The sequence below is a fragment of the Salvelinus sp. IW2-2015 genome, unplaced genomic scaffold, assembly GCF_002910315.2.
Source record: "Salvelinus sp. IW2-2015 unplaced genomic scaffold, ASM291031v2 Un_scaffold7512, whole genome shotgun sequence".
Classification (NCBI taxonomy): Eukaryota; Metazoa; Chordata; class Actinopteri; order Salmoniformes; family Salmonidae; genus Salvelinus; species Salvelinus sp. IW2-2015.
Window position 1 is genome coordinate 11,439 of NW_019948772.1, and position 13,807 is coordinate 25,245.

Here is a 13,807-nt window from a genome sequence, read left to right on the forward strand (position 1 = left end):
ACGAGTCGGCTCGGTCACGTGTTCCGCAGCAGACTGCGGGAGGAGGTAAGATGGAGTTAGCCGGCCGTGATGAACACCTGCTCATCACAAGCTCATCAGCATAGGGATCTGGTTGGACAACCTTCTGCGGTCCAACTGAGATCGCGGAAATCCGGAGCCATGGCTACACCGTTGTGGCTAGAGCAATGGAGGTGGGCTGCACATTTCCGAGCCAAGAACGCCCGTAGGGGAGAAGGAGGATTCTGGCCTCTGTCCTGCTCCTATTGTGGAGAAAAGGGTCATTTCTCCCCGACCTGCCCTCTATCCACTAATAGGTGAGGAGGTGACAAGCCAGGGAATTCCCCTGCTCCAACCCAGGTAGGATGCAAGGTCTCCCCTCCTTTTCTGTCAACTCAACCAGTGTGTTTTCCCATTAAATTCCCTGAACACCTTATCCCCTCACTCCCATTAGCTTTGATTGATTCCGGAGCTGCTGGGAATCTTTTAGATAGTGCACTGGCCATTGCATTACGCATTCCTTTGAATCCCCTACAGTCACTCATTCCGGTTCAAGCACTGGATAATCGTCACGCCTGCCGCCTCATCGCCCCTGGGACTGTGCCATTGACCTGCTGTCTGATGCAGCCCTCCCAAGAGGACACGTCTATCCCCTCKCCTATGCAGAGACCGAGGCCATGGAGACCTACGTACARGAGAGCCTCCAGCAGGGTTTTATCAGCCCATCTACGTCACCAGCCTCCTTAAGCATCTTTTTTGTTAAGAAGAAAGATGGGGGACTGCGCCACTGCATTGATTATCGAACACTGAATAAAGCCACCGTTAAGTTCACCTATCATTTACCCCTCATCCCAACCATCATCAAACAAATACATTGGGCCCAGTACTTCATGAAACTGGACTTGAGGAGCGCCTACAATCTGATGCATATTCGTGCAGGCGACGAATGGAAAATGGCCTTTTCCACGKCCATGGGCCATTACGAGTATCTCGTAATGCCCTTTGGCCTGTCTAATGCTCCTTCAGTCTTCCAGACCTTTATTAACRAAGTGTTTCGGGACATGCTGGGAAGAGGGGCATTGGTTTATATAGACGAMATTTTGGTCTATTCTGCTGACCRCSCCCRGCATAGTCAGGTTGTTAGTCAGGTTGTTAGTCAGGTCTGTGCTGGGAAGACTGTTGGAGCATGATCTATATGTTAAACAAGAGAAATTTTAGTTTTCCAGCTGACGTGTCCTTTTGGGCTAACTCATATCCACGGAGGGAGTGGAGATGGAGGAGCAACGCGTCAGCACAGTCAGGTCATGGCCCATCCCAACTCCGTGAAAGCAGTCCAGTGATTCATGGGGTTCGCCAACTATTTCCGGAGGTTCATCCGAAATTGATCCATGGCACGAAGCCTCCAGTGATGATCATGGCACCAGCCTAGTGATGATCCATGGCAAGAAGCTCCAGTGATGATCCATGGCAAGAAGCCCCAGGGGTGAGACATGGCACGAAGCTCCGAAACGGCTCCAGCCCGGAGCCTCCAGAGACGCCTCCAGCCCGGAGCTGCAGAGTCCCTCTTCCTGTCGGAGCTGCCAGAGTCTCCTCCTGTCGGAGCTGCCAGAGTCTCCCTCCTGTCCGGAGCTGCCAGAGTCTCCCTCCTGTCGGAGCTGCCAGAGTCGCCCTCCTGTCCGGAGCTGCCAGAGTCGTCCTCCTGTCCGGAGCTGCCAGAGTCGCCTCCTGCCGGAGCTGCAGAGTCGCCCCTGCCGAGCTGCCAGAGTCGCCCTCCTGTTCGGGCCCGCTGCAAGGGTCCCCAGTCGGGGTCGGAGGCAAGGTCCCTAAGTGGAGCGGGGTCCACGTCCTGCGCCAGAGCGCCACCGTGGATAGATTCCCACCCAGACCCTCGCCTATATCTTTAGGTTTTGCGGCCGGAGTCCGCACCTTTGGGGGGGGGTACTGTCACGCCATGACTTTAGTTATATTTGTTATCTTTATTTTTTGGTTTAGGTCAGGGTGTGACAAGGGTGGTTGTTTAGTTTTTGTTTTTGTCTAGGGTTTTTGGCTTGTCTAGGGGTGTTGTCTATCTATAGGGATTTGGTATGGTCTAGGGGATTGTAGGTTTATGGTGGCTTGAATTGGTTCAAATCAGAGACAGCTGTTTCTCGTTGTCTCTGATTGGGGAGCCTATTTAGGTTGCCATTTTCCATGTTGGTTTTGTGGTAGTTGTTTTCTGTTCTGTGTCTGTACCAGACAGGATGTTTTGTTTGTTCCGCTTTGTTATTTTTTGTTCTAGTGTTCAGTGTTATTAATAATCATGAACACGTACCACGCTGCACCTTGGTCCTCTCATTCTTCCTCAGACGAACATCGTTACAAACCAGCCATCCTCTAACCCTAACTTTCAGCTGTGGGTCCATTTTCATTAAAAACTGTATGCATCTGTATGTTTTATCCAACATACTCTCCTCAAGTTATTCTACAGGCTCATATGACTTACACTTGTTGCCCACTCTAGCTGGTTGACCTTTGGCCTCTTGGTCTTGACTATGACATTGATTGGACACTGTTTTACTGGGCTTACAACGATTTTCAAATGTTTTGCAGATGTTCCAGAAAACACCACAATAAAGGTGATCCCTCTAGATGACCACTCTAGATACCCTTCTAGGGCGGCAGGTAGCCTAGCCGTTAAGAGTTGGGCCAGTAACTGAAAGGTTGCTGGTTTGAATCTGTCGATGTGCCCTTGAGCAAGGCGCTTAACCCTAATATGTTCCTGTAAGTTGCTCTGGATCAGAGTGTCTGCTAAATGACTTAAATGTAGATGTACTGTATGGATCAACATCAGACCAGACATGGTGGATAAATTAAGATGTCTTACTCAGGCAGTTTACCATTGGAAAAAATTGTCAAGGTATCTGTCTTTGTAATTTGGCCCTCCCTCTCTTGAGTGATTATGCTTTCCAGCTTTAGACCGTGTGGTGGGGGAATAAGTGATTATGCTTTCCAGTGATTATGCTTTCCAGCTTTAGACCGTGTGGTGGGGGAATAAGTGTGGTGGGGGCATAAGTAGACCTTGCTTTCTCTAACGTCTCTGGTCAGACCTCACTCTGTCCTGGAGTCCAGTCCTCCTGCTCAGTTTCAGTGGGCTCTGAATGGAACACTACTGTCCAATAAGGCAGGGTTTCTAACCTCGGTCCTGGCCCCCCTGGGTGCAYATTTTGTTCTTTGCCATACCACTACACAGYTGATTCAAATAACCAACTCATCATCATGCTTTGRTTATTTGAATTAGCATTCAACATAATTGAAAAGCCTTTGAGAAAGATACAGACATACATTTCCAACACATCTCTGAATGACTCTCACGCTAATGTCACACACACACTGCATATAGAAAAAAATGCCCCTATATGGCTGCCAGGGCTAAGTTACAAACTGCAAGACAAAACGTATCAAAACCATGAGCGAAGAACCACACACTACACATGACTGATGTCCAACCTTGACTTTAGTTCTGTTTTTAATTTTTCATTGCAGAGTGCATTAAAGGGATAGTTTTGATCAGCATGTTGGCATATATCTAGAACCAGTATGGTCAAACTGTCACACCCTGGCCTTAGTTATCTTTGTTTTCTTTATTATTTTAGTTAGGTCAGGGTGTGACATGGGGGATGTATGTGTTTTGTATTGTCTAGGGTTTTTTGTATGTTTATGGGGCAGTGTTCAGTCTAGGTGTATGTATGTCTATGGTTGCCTAGATTGGTTCTCAATTAGAGACAGCTGTCTATCGTTGTCTCTGATTGGGAACCATATTTAGGCAGCCATATTCATTAGGTAGTTCGTGGGTGATTGTCTATGTGTAGTGTTTAGTGTCAGCACTATTTGTTATATAGCTTCACGGTTGTTTTTGTATAGTTTGTCAAGTGTTCTTCGTCTTCGTTTATTAAATATGTATTCATTTCACGCTGCGCCTTGGTCCTCCTCTCTTCCTCAACGTTACGACGACGTGGACCACAAACATCTATAAATAGAATATCCTTTTCACATTTGTTTGGTCTTCCACAACCACCTAACAGAATCAAGGTAAATCCGTTTGTTGGCCCATGGGAAATTCACTCTTAATTTGGTCCCATGAGCTAGGGTGGCAGCCCATAGTTAAAACTGGTGCCCAGACATTCTTTACGTTTGATGCGTTTGGTGAAATGAAGCCCTAGCAAGTATGGGACCTGGTGACTCCAACGTCTCAGTCAGAGCAATGATCGAATACTGAGACAAGGAAGATCGAAGAAGAAACAGAAGCAAGAAGGACACGGAAGAGGCCTCAACCACAGCAGCTGGGGAGCACAAGACCCAGAACAGAGGCAGAGAGGAAGGGGGAGGGATGTCTTGGTGTGGCTTAGTCAACAGAGGGCATCGGACTTGGTAATTAAGCGGTGATAAAACCCAATTTAAAGAAGGCAAAGGAGCAGGATTTACTGGGGAGACATATCAAGAGCTGATTGATTATTAGAAGTTAGAATACTTTTGGGAAGGTTTAAACAGAACTTGATTTGTATTGTTAGAAAGCTTTCAATAAAATTGCAATAAAACAAAATCCGTATTTATGACCCTGTCTCCTACTACATATTATTTATGAATACGGAACTACAGTCTGAATCACAGAACCATTGATAGGTCAGAGAGATGGTGGCATCTGCATTGTCTTTCTACCATGGGAATGAACTCCTCAGGTAAGACCTTATCTGCTGGCCCTCATAATAAAATACCGCCACACATAGGAGATAACCCTAAAAGCACCAACATGAAGGTCATCATTTCGTCATCATTTCTAAACCTTTGGATCCCTTCTGAAATTTTAGGACCATGGATTTCTGGGTGTTAATGTATATACATTAAATGCTCCGCTCCAAGACAGTAGGAATTATTCTTCAAATCAATAGCAGGTTCCTTGTCAATAGTCATCAGACATGTTTTCAATTATGGTAAACCTTATCTCTAAGAACAATTGCTGTCACATCCTGGTCGCATAGTCCACTTAACATGGTAGAAACAAATTTTTAATTTTGTCCTTTGGGTAAACTATCCTTTTAAGGTGTGACAACATATTCCGAGAGTTAGTCCCTATGCTTAATGTTTGCTTGCATAATAAACTAGTTATTCTACTAGCACAGTGGCTCTACATGCTTCCAAAATTGTCTTGGTGAAAAAATAATTATTCTGTAAGAACTATAAAAAACATAATGCATTTGGGCAACTTTCCAACTAACATCTTTTTTGTCGCCTGAATTTTGGTGTTTATTTTGGAACAAATCAATGCATTGTTATGTTCCCAAGGATTATTGTGCCTGGTCAAAGATGTGTTAACAACCCTGGACTGTGAGATGGAACATTGTGAGGAAATGTGGTTTCAAAACCACCATCAATCCAACCACACTTCTTGCAAATCAGCTGGACTTTTGGTGAACCCCCTGCTCCTTGTTTGACTTCTGTCAATTCTGCAGGTTCTGTGACCGGGAAGTGGGAATATGTTGGTAGGGATCAGTCTGGACAATAGCAACTGGATCTCTGGAGCTCAGGAAAGCTGACGCCTGATTGACAGTGGACATACAAAGTGAACCCTAAAGAACAACTGCTGGTAGTATTGCATCTACTTCACTGATGTCTATGGTAGCTTCCAAATGTTGCAAGGTAAGGTATGTACATAAGAGGTTAATTCAAAATGGTACGTGTCACGAAGAGTGATCGGGAGAACAATTGTCAGCAATGCGTGGGTAACGGACCGTCAGTGTTTTCTTGATCAAGTGTCAAACACTAGTTAAGACGATCTAAGCAAGGCTTAGAACTTGTTCTCAACTGGGCCTACCCTGTTAAATAAAGGTTAATAAATAAAGGTGGCTGAGGTCCCTAAGGGTTTAGACAGCGTATGAAAAAACCGCTCCTCTCATTAGGTCAACTACCCAGATTTCAGGGTCTAACACCTTGCAATTTGAAATGGTGTTTGGAGCATTGTGTGCAATAATAGCGCTTGAAACACAATGCTCTATAAGTTCCATTTACATTTTTAAACTGGTATAGTTCTCGTTTTCCCCTTTGTATGAGAGGAATTGTTCTTAGGTGATAACTGTGGTGTATCTGCTTTTGAACATAGGCTTCTACTTTGGAACATTTTTTATTTACTTGAATTGGCAGTTATTTTTTTTCCAAATGTCCAGGAGTTCCGCAAATGAAACAAATGTGACAGGCACCCAGTACATAAATAATGTTGCAATTTTACTATCAAATTGGTAAAGGACGGACCATCTTTTGCATAATGGAGGTCAATTACGAGGACGTCTTTCAACATAGCGCTTGTCAACCCACAGGTCAGGGTTGGCTTCAAATTAGTGGGATTTGCTATTTTTCCAGCCACAACATTGCTTGATAAGAGGCAGGGTATAAAATTCGAAGCCACACGTAGCCAAATGCATCTCCATAGAAAACATTGCGCTGTAGAATTGGCGTTACTGAAGAGCTCAGTGACTTCAACGTGGCATCCGTCATATGGACTGCCACAATTTCCCCAACAAGGTTCAGGTTGCGTGCTAGAGTTCTGTCATAAGCCCCCTCCCCCCCATCTCCATACTCTTACCCTCTGGTGGGGTGTGAGAGATCTCTATGTAGGACGTTTGTGGTCCACGATAACCTGGCCGAGCAGTCCAGTCTAATGACAGTAAACATTAGTACAAACCTTCCAAAAAGAGTGGGCGTATGGCCGCATGGGGGACAACTCCATAATTAATGCCCATGAATTTTTGGAAATCAGATGTTGCGACCGAGCAGCGTCGCACATAACTTTTGGTCATGTAGTGTATGAACACAAGAAATAAGAATCGAACCTAGGCAGTGATGATGACAAATATACACATGGTTTTGAAAAGTGTTCTGGTCTTTGAGACTTGGCCGCAAACCTTGTCCCCTCCAGTCTCAGTTTGACTCGGCTTTCGCATTTTATGCGATGGCAATTAGATTAGAGGGTCGACCCGATAATCGGAATGGCCGTATTAATTAGGGACGATTCCAAGTTTCATAAACAATCGGAGAAATCGGTATTTTTAGGGCGAAGCGATTGCCGATGGTTTTTTTTTATTTTAAAAAATGTATAACTTTATTAACTAGGCAAGTCGTTAAGAAGCACATTCTTATTTTCAAATGACGGCCTAGGAACGTGGGTTTAACTGCATGTTCAGCGGGTAAAGACAGATTTCTCACCTTTGTCAAGCTCGGGGGACCAAATCTGGCAACCTACAGTTAACTAGTCCAACGAATAACGACCTGCCTCTCTCTCTTTGCACTCACAAGGAGACTGCCTGTTACGCGAATGGCAGTAAGCCAAGGTAAGTTGGCTAGCTAGCATTAAACTTATCTTATAAAAACATCTAATGCATAACCACTAGTTTAACTACACATTGGGTTGATGAATATTACTAGATATTATCTACGTGTCCTGCGTTGCATATAATCTGACTGAGCATACAAGCATACAAGTACTCAGTATCTGACTGAGGCAGTGGTAGGCAGAAAGCAGGCTCGGTAAACATTTCATTCCACAGAAGCCTTTCGTGCGTTTCGCCGAGCAGCTCTTCGTTGTGCGTCAAACATTGCGCTGTTTATGACTTCAAGCCTATACAACTCCAGAGATGAGGCTGGTGTACACCGAAGTGAATATGGCTAGCTAGTTAGCAGGCTAAATAAGCGTTCAACCTCACTCGCTTGAGCCTTGCTATAGTTGTTTCCCTTTGCTCTGATAGGTAACGCCTGCTTGCGATTGGTGGCTGTTGTCATTGTGGTTGCGCTGGTTCGAGCCCAGGGTAGGGCGAGGAAGAGGGACGGAAAAGCTATACTGCGTTAACACTTGCAATACTAAAGTGCTATAAAGAACATCCAATAGTTCAAAGGATGAAATACAAATGGTATAGAGGGGAAATAGTCCTATAATTCCTTAACCTACTACAACCTATAAACCTTACCTGGGAAATATTGAGACTCAATTTAACATGAAACTCACCAGCTGCATATGTTCTCAATGTTCTGAGGCAAGGGAACGTGAATACGTTAGCTTTCTTACCATGGCACATATGTGCATCTTTTATTTCTTCTCCACACTCTGTTTTTGCATTATTTAAACCATAATTGATACAGTGGTTCATTATTAGTTGAGGCCAAATTGGATTTATTGATTTATAACTATTAGTTAAAATAAGTGTTCATTCAGTACATTATTGTAGTGTCATTATTACACTAAAGAAAGAAAAAAATGCGGACGATTAATCGGTATCGGCTTTTTTGGTCCTCCAATAATCGAATCGGTATCGGCGTTGAAAAATCATAATCGGTCGACCTTAATTTGAATGCAACAAAAAATACCGGTGGACGAGATCCTGAAGGCCCTATTGTTTTTCTTAAGGTATCCTGTGACCAACCGATGCATATCTGTATTCCCAGTCATGTAAAATCCATAGATTAGAGCCTAACAATGTATTGCAATTGACTGATTTCCTCGTAATGAACCTTAGATTTCAGTCAGAATAGTTGTGAACATAAATATGCAAATTATTTAAGTTACTTCTAAAATATGCGTGAGATGTGGACATTGCCTGATGAATTAGATTGGATCAGGATGTTCGAAACCTAGGTAACCCCTTTCGGGTAAAGGAGTTCGCCATTGGTTTACATATCCAGAAATAGGTAACCTATTATGTTTTGGTGGTAGGAGTTCTAGGTGAGAAACGTTTGGGTCTTTGGATTCACTACTGGCTGTGTAAGCGGAAGCGAGTGAGCAACGTTTGGGGAGCACATAATCTGCTGTAGTCGCCAGGCCCAGCCAAATCATTCCAATAAAGAATCGCAAGCAGCAACTGAAGAGAGAAGAGACTAACCAGATTGGTGGTGCTTAGTTACTGGCATCAGCGTGTTGCGATGGCTGGAAAGGAGTTTGGCCAAATTTTAGCAGCACGTCCCTGAACGATAATGAAGAGTTAAGGTGAGATGCATGACACGGAGGCGGGGGGTGAGAAGGTGATAATCGTACTTCATGCAGACTGTCAACCGAAAAACAACTGGCATTATAAAGTTGAAAGGTGAGGAAGCAAGGTGCGTGGAAGCAAGGAATTGTTTGCGTTAAGTATCTTACTAGCTTGGATATCTGAGTTCGTGTTAGCATAGATTAACTAGTTAACAGAGTTAACCCCATGGTGGCGTGGGCTATTGTAGTTTAGCTAGCTCAGTTAACATCAGCGATCTATGAACTAATGTTTCCCTCTACAGTAATAGTGGTTAATCTTTTCAGAATGAGAAGGAATTAGGTGAAAAGAGGCATTGGTTGTTATAACTTGCTTAGGCTGCAGGGGTCAGTATTGAGTAGCTTGGATGAGAGGGTGCACAAGAGTAAGAACGGCCCTGCTCCTCATCATGAGTTGCTAATATATGCATATTATTACGTTAGTGTTGGATAGAAAACACCTCTGAAGTTTTGTAAAAACTTGAGTGTTGAGATTATGTCTTGGAATATACCAGAACCTTCATATGCAGGCAAAAACCTGAGAAAACAGAATCCAAACGGAAGTGAAATCGAGGGCTGGTAGATGTCAACCAAGCTCCATTGAAATTACAGCGAGATATGGATGAGTTTCACTTCCTAGGCTGTCCACTCCCAGATTGTAACAAGTCCTGTAAAACTTTGTTCTGAATGACTCAGCGTGTGAAGGGGGGCCCGAAAGGAGACAGGCAATGAGTCACCACTTTTTCATGAGTGACCATTCTTTCACTAAGCGCGTTCACATAAGAGGGAGCTCCCGTTCATCGCTCCAATCGAAGTCAATGTAAGTCTCCGTTGGAAAACGTTATTCGAAGATTATGTTAAAAAACATTCTAAAGATCTGATTCAATAAACATCGTTTGACATGTTTCTAAACGGACTGTTAGGAACTTTTGGATCATTTCGTCAGGTTTTTAGTGACACGCTTTCCTGACGTTGGATTTGTATAACCAAACACGCGACAAAAATAGCTTTATTTGGACATAAATGATGGACCATTAAGAAAAAACAACTAACATTTCTTGTGGAGTGGAGTCCTGGGAGTGCAAATTCCGACGAAGATCAGCAAAGGTAAGTGAAGATTTATAATGCTTTTTACGAGTGTTGTTGACTGCACAATTTGGGCGGGAACTGATGGCTTGCCTTTTGTGGCTGAAACGCTGTTTTCAGATTAGTGAATAGTGGTGTTTTGCGTAAACCTCTTTTGAAATCTGACACAGCGGTTGCATGAAGAAAGCAAGTGTATCTTATGTTCTAATGTAAAAACATGTAATCTTTCATCAAAGTTAGATGAGTATTTCCTGGTATTCTGTGACGTGCCTCTCTGCAAATTTCTTTCGGATATTTGGAGGCATTCTGAACATGGCGCCAATGTAAAACTGAGGTTTTTTGGATAATAAATAATCGAACGTTATCGAAAAAAGAATATATGTATTGTGTACATATTGAATCCTATGAGTTGTCATCTGATGAAGAATCATCAAAAGGTTAGGATTCATTTATCTCTATTTGTGCTATTTGTGGCTCCTCGTCTTTGGCGTGGAAAAATGGCTGAATTTTTCTCCTTTGAGTTGGGTGGTTGGACCTAACATAATTGTTTGTGGTGCTTTCGCTGAAAAGCCTGATTTGAAATCGGGGGTAGACACTTTGGTAGGGGGATGTAACAAACAAGGAGATTACCTAGTATGTGAAATAATGAAGTGATAAATAGAGCATGACGGTGCGCTTGACAGAGCGTCGCGGAGTGGGTTACAGATAGAGTGGAGAGAGAGGATCGCGCGTGAGAGAGTACGAGTGTTTGATGAACGAGGGGGTCATGTAACGCCCGGTGGCCGCCCAGCTCGCTGGAGCTTGACTGGCAGAAAATGGGCGGATTAGACACATGTATGCTTGAGGGGAATTTTTAAGTTATAAGTTTCGTTGTTTGAATTGGCGACGTGGCACTTCACTGGCTGTTGTCGAATATCGTATCCCGTTACCGGGGGGAATTGCAGCCCATAAGAAGTTTTAAACAAGTGGATTCATGATGAGGTGTAGCGGAGCCTGGGCTGTAGAGGTGGATGCCACTAATGTTATAGGTGAACGAGAACGACCACACACTTTCCCTCTTTCTCACTTTTTCATATCGGTTGATAAAAGGGGTGACGCCAAGTGTAGTCTCTGCCTGACTAGAGGATGCAATTATGTCAGACAAGGATCGGTGTCTCTTGCTGCTGGCACATTGTAGAAAGATTCCACAAGGCAGAAAGTGTACAATGTAATAACGTCCATGTAGCCCAAGCTATTGCTTTTTGGTGTTGAACTTGACAATACAGTTGTGTGAGTGAGGGGGCAGTTCTTTAGTTCAACTCTAAAATGTGTTTTTTGTACAACACACAGGGCTTGTGCAACTTGATCGATCTGTAAAATGGGCGCCGATAGAAGGATGGCTGACAGTTGTTACATGCTCCTAAACCAACTGTGCTATTGTTAGTTTTTTGCGCTTGGTTAACTTATTTTAAAATTATTTGTATAGGTTGAAGCGGAAGTTTACATACACTTAGGTTTGGAGTCACTAAGAACTCATTTTTCAGACAACTCCAACAAAATTTCTCTGTCGTAGGAGTATTCTACTTTGTGCATGACACAGGTATATTTTTCCCACAATTGTTTAAAAAGACAGATATTTCACTTATAAGTCACTTTATCACAATTCAGTAGGTCGGAAGATTACATACACGAAGTTGACTGTGCTTTAACCAGCTTAGAAAATCGAGAATAAATTATGTATTCTTTAGAAGCTGCAATAGGCTAATTGGACAATCATTTGGAGTCAATTTGAGGTGGTACCCGGGGATCTTATTTCAAAGGCCACCTTCGAGATCAGTGCTCTTCTGCTTGACATCATGGGAAAATCAAGAAGAAAAGTCAGCCCAAGACCTCAGAAAAAAATTGTAGACCGTCATCGAAAGTCTGTTTCATCCGTTGGAGCAATTTCCCAACGCCTGAAGGTACGTGTCATCTGTTAACAAATAGACGCAAGTATACACACCTGGTGACCATGCAGCCGTCCATTACCTGCTCAGGAAGGAGACGGGTTCTGTCCCTAGAGATGAACGTACTATGTGTGAATAGTGCAAATCATCCAGAAAGCAGCAAGGACCTTGTGAAGATGCGGAGGAAACGGGTAACAAATTTATCTATATCTACAGTATAAAAAGAGTCTAATACATCGACGTCGAACCTGAAAGGCCGCCAGAAGTAAGCAACTGCCTCCCAAAACCTCCCATTAAAAAACGCGGCAGACTACGGTCTGCAACTGCACATGGGGACAAAGATCGTACTTTTTTGGAGAAATGTCTCCATCGTTATGTTTGGAGGATAAAGGGGAAGCTTGCAACCAAGAACACCATCCCAACCGTGAAGCAGGGGATCGGCAAGCACAATGTTGTGGACGTGCTTGCTGCAGGAGGGACTGGTGCACTTCCACTGAAGAAATAGATGGATCAGAGAAGGAAATTTATGTGGATATAATGAAGCAACATCTCAAGACATCAGTCAGGAAGTAAAGCTCTTGGTCGAAAAATGGGTCTTCCAATGGACATGACCCAAGCATACTTCCAAAGTTTGTGGCAAAAATGGCATAAGGACACAAAGTCAAGGTTTTGAAAAGCTGCTCATCACAAAAACCCTCGACCTCAATCCCTCCATAGAAAATGTGTGGGCAGAACTGAAAAGCATGTGTTGAGCAAGGATGGCCCTTCAAACGCTGACTCAGTTACAGCTCAGCTCTGTCAGAGCGAATGCGTACCAAAATTCACCTAACATTATTTCTGGGAAGCTTGTGGAAGGTGCCCGCAAACCATTTGACGCCAAGTTAAACAAATTGAAAGGCAATGCTACAAATACTAATTGAGTGGTATGTAAACTTCTGACCCATTGGGAATGTGAATGAAATACATTGAAGTTGAAATAGAATCTTTCTCTCTCCCTATTATTCTGACATTTCATATCTTAAAATTAACTGGTGGGCCTAACTGACTTAAGACAGGATACATTTTTACTAAAGGATTCAATGTAAAGGAACTGTGGAAACTGAGATTGTAATTTGGCTAAGGTGTATGTAAACTTCCGACTACAACTGTACATAATGTTGCTGCTACCATCTAATTATGACCGAAAATAACTTCTTGGACATCGGACAGCCGATTACTCACCTCAAACTGGAAGAAGCTTTTTCCTTTAATGAGTCCGACGAGAAGGATAATACTGCTTTCCCCGAGAACAGGCTCAAATCCCGTCATTTGCCGTGAAGAAAAGATGGAGGAGAAAGGGGACGCAGGTCGGGCTGAGTTTACTTCTGAGCGAGTAAACTCCCACAGCCATCGTTCTACGGCTAACATGTAATCAGTGGAAAATAAAATTTGTTGACCTAAACGATTAAGATTATCCTACAAGCAGGACATTAAAACTGTGAATTCTTAATTGTTTCAATCCGAGTCGGTGGCTGAACGACCCTCGGTTTTCCATGCACCGCCAGAGAAGCTAGTCTGTAAGCACGAGGGGTGGGGTGTGTCGTTTGTCAAGAACAGCTGGAGTGTAATGGTCTAATATTAAATGAAGTCCCGAGGTAGCTCGGCCTGAGTTAGAGTACGCTTAATGATAAGGCTGTCAACCACACTTTCAACAGGAGTTCTCATCTGTATATCGTGCCATCTATTACCACCAACATGCTGGCACTAAGGATCGCTAATCTCTCAGGAGGGGATGGGT

At 43.5% G+C, this 13,807-nt stretch overlaps 1 protein-coding gene across 1 annotated transcript in view; it reads right to left on the bottom strand.

Moving 5' to 3' along the window:
• LOC112079285 (NLR family CARD domain-containing protein 3-like) overlaps positions 1–13,338 on the bottom strand; it is a 21,963-nt gene extending 8,625 nt beyond the window's left edge. The window contains exons 1-2 of the mRNA XM_070442275.1: positions 13,252–13,338; positions 1,657–1,843 (exon numbers count right to left, since the gene is read on the bottom strand). Coding sequence (XP_070298376.1) covers positions 1,657–1,843; positions 13,252–13,338 — 274 coding nt within the window. The remainder of the gene's footprint in view (positions 1–1,656; positions 1,844–13,251) is intronic.
• Positions 13,339–13,807: the final 469 nt, after the last annotated feature.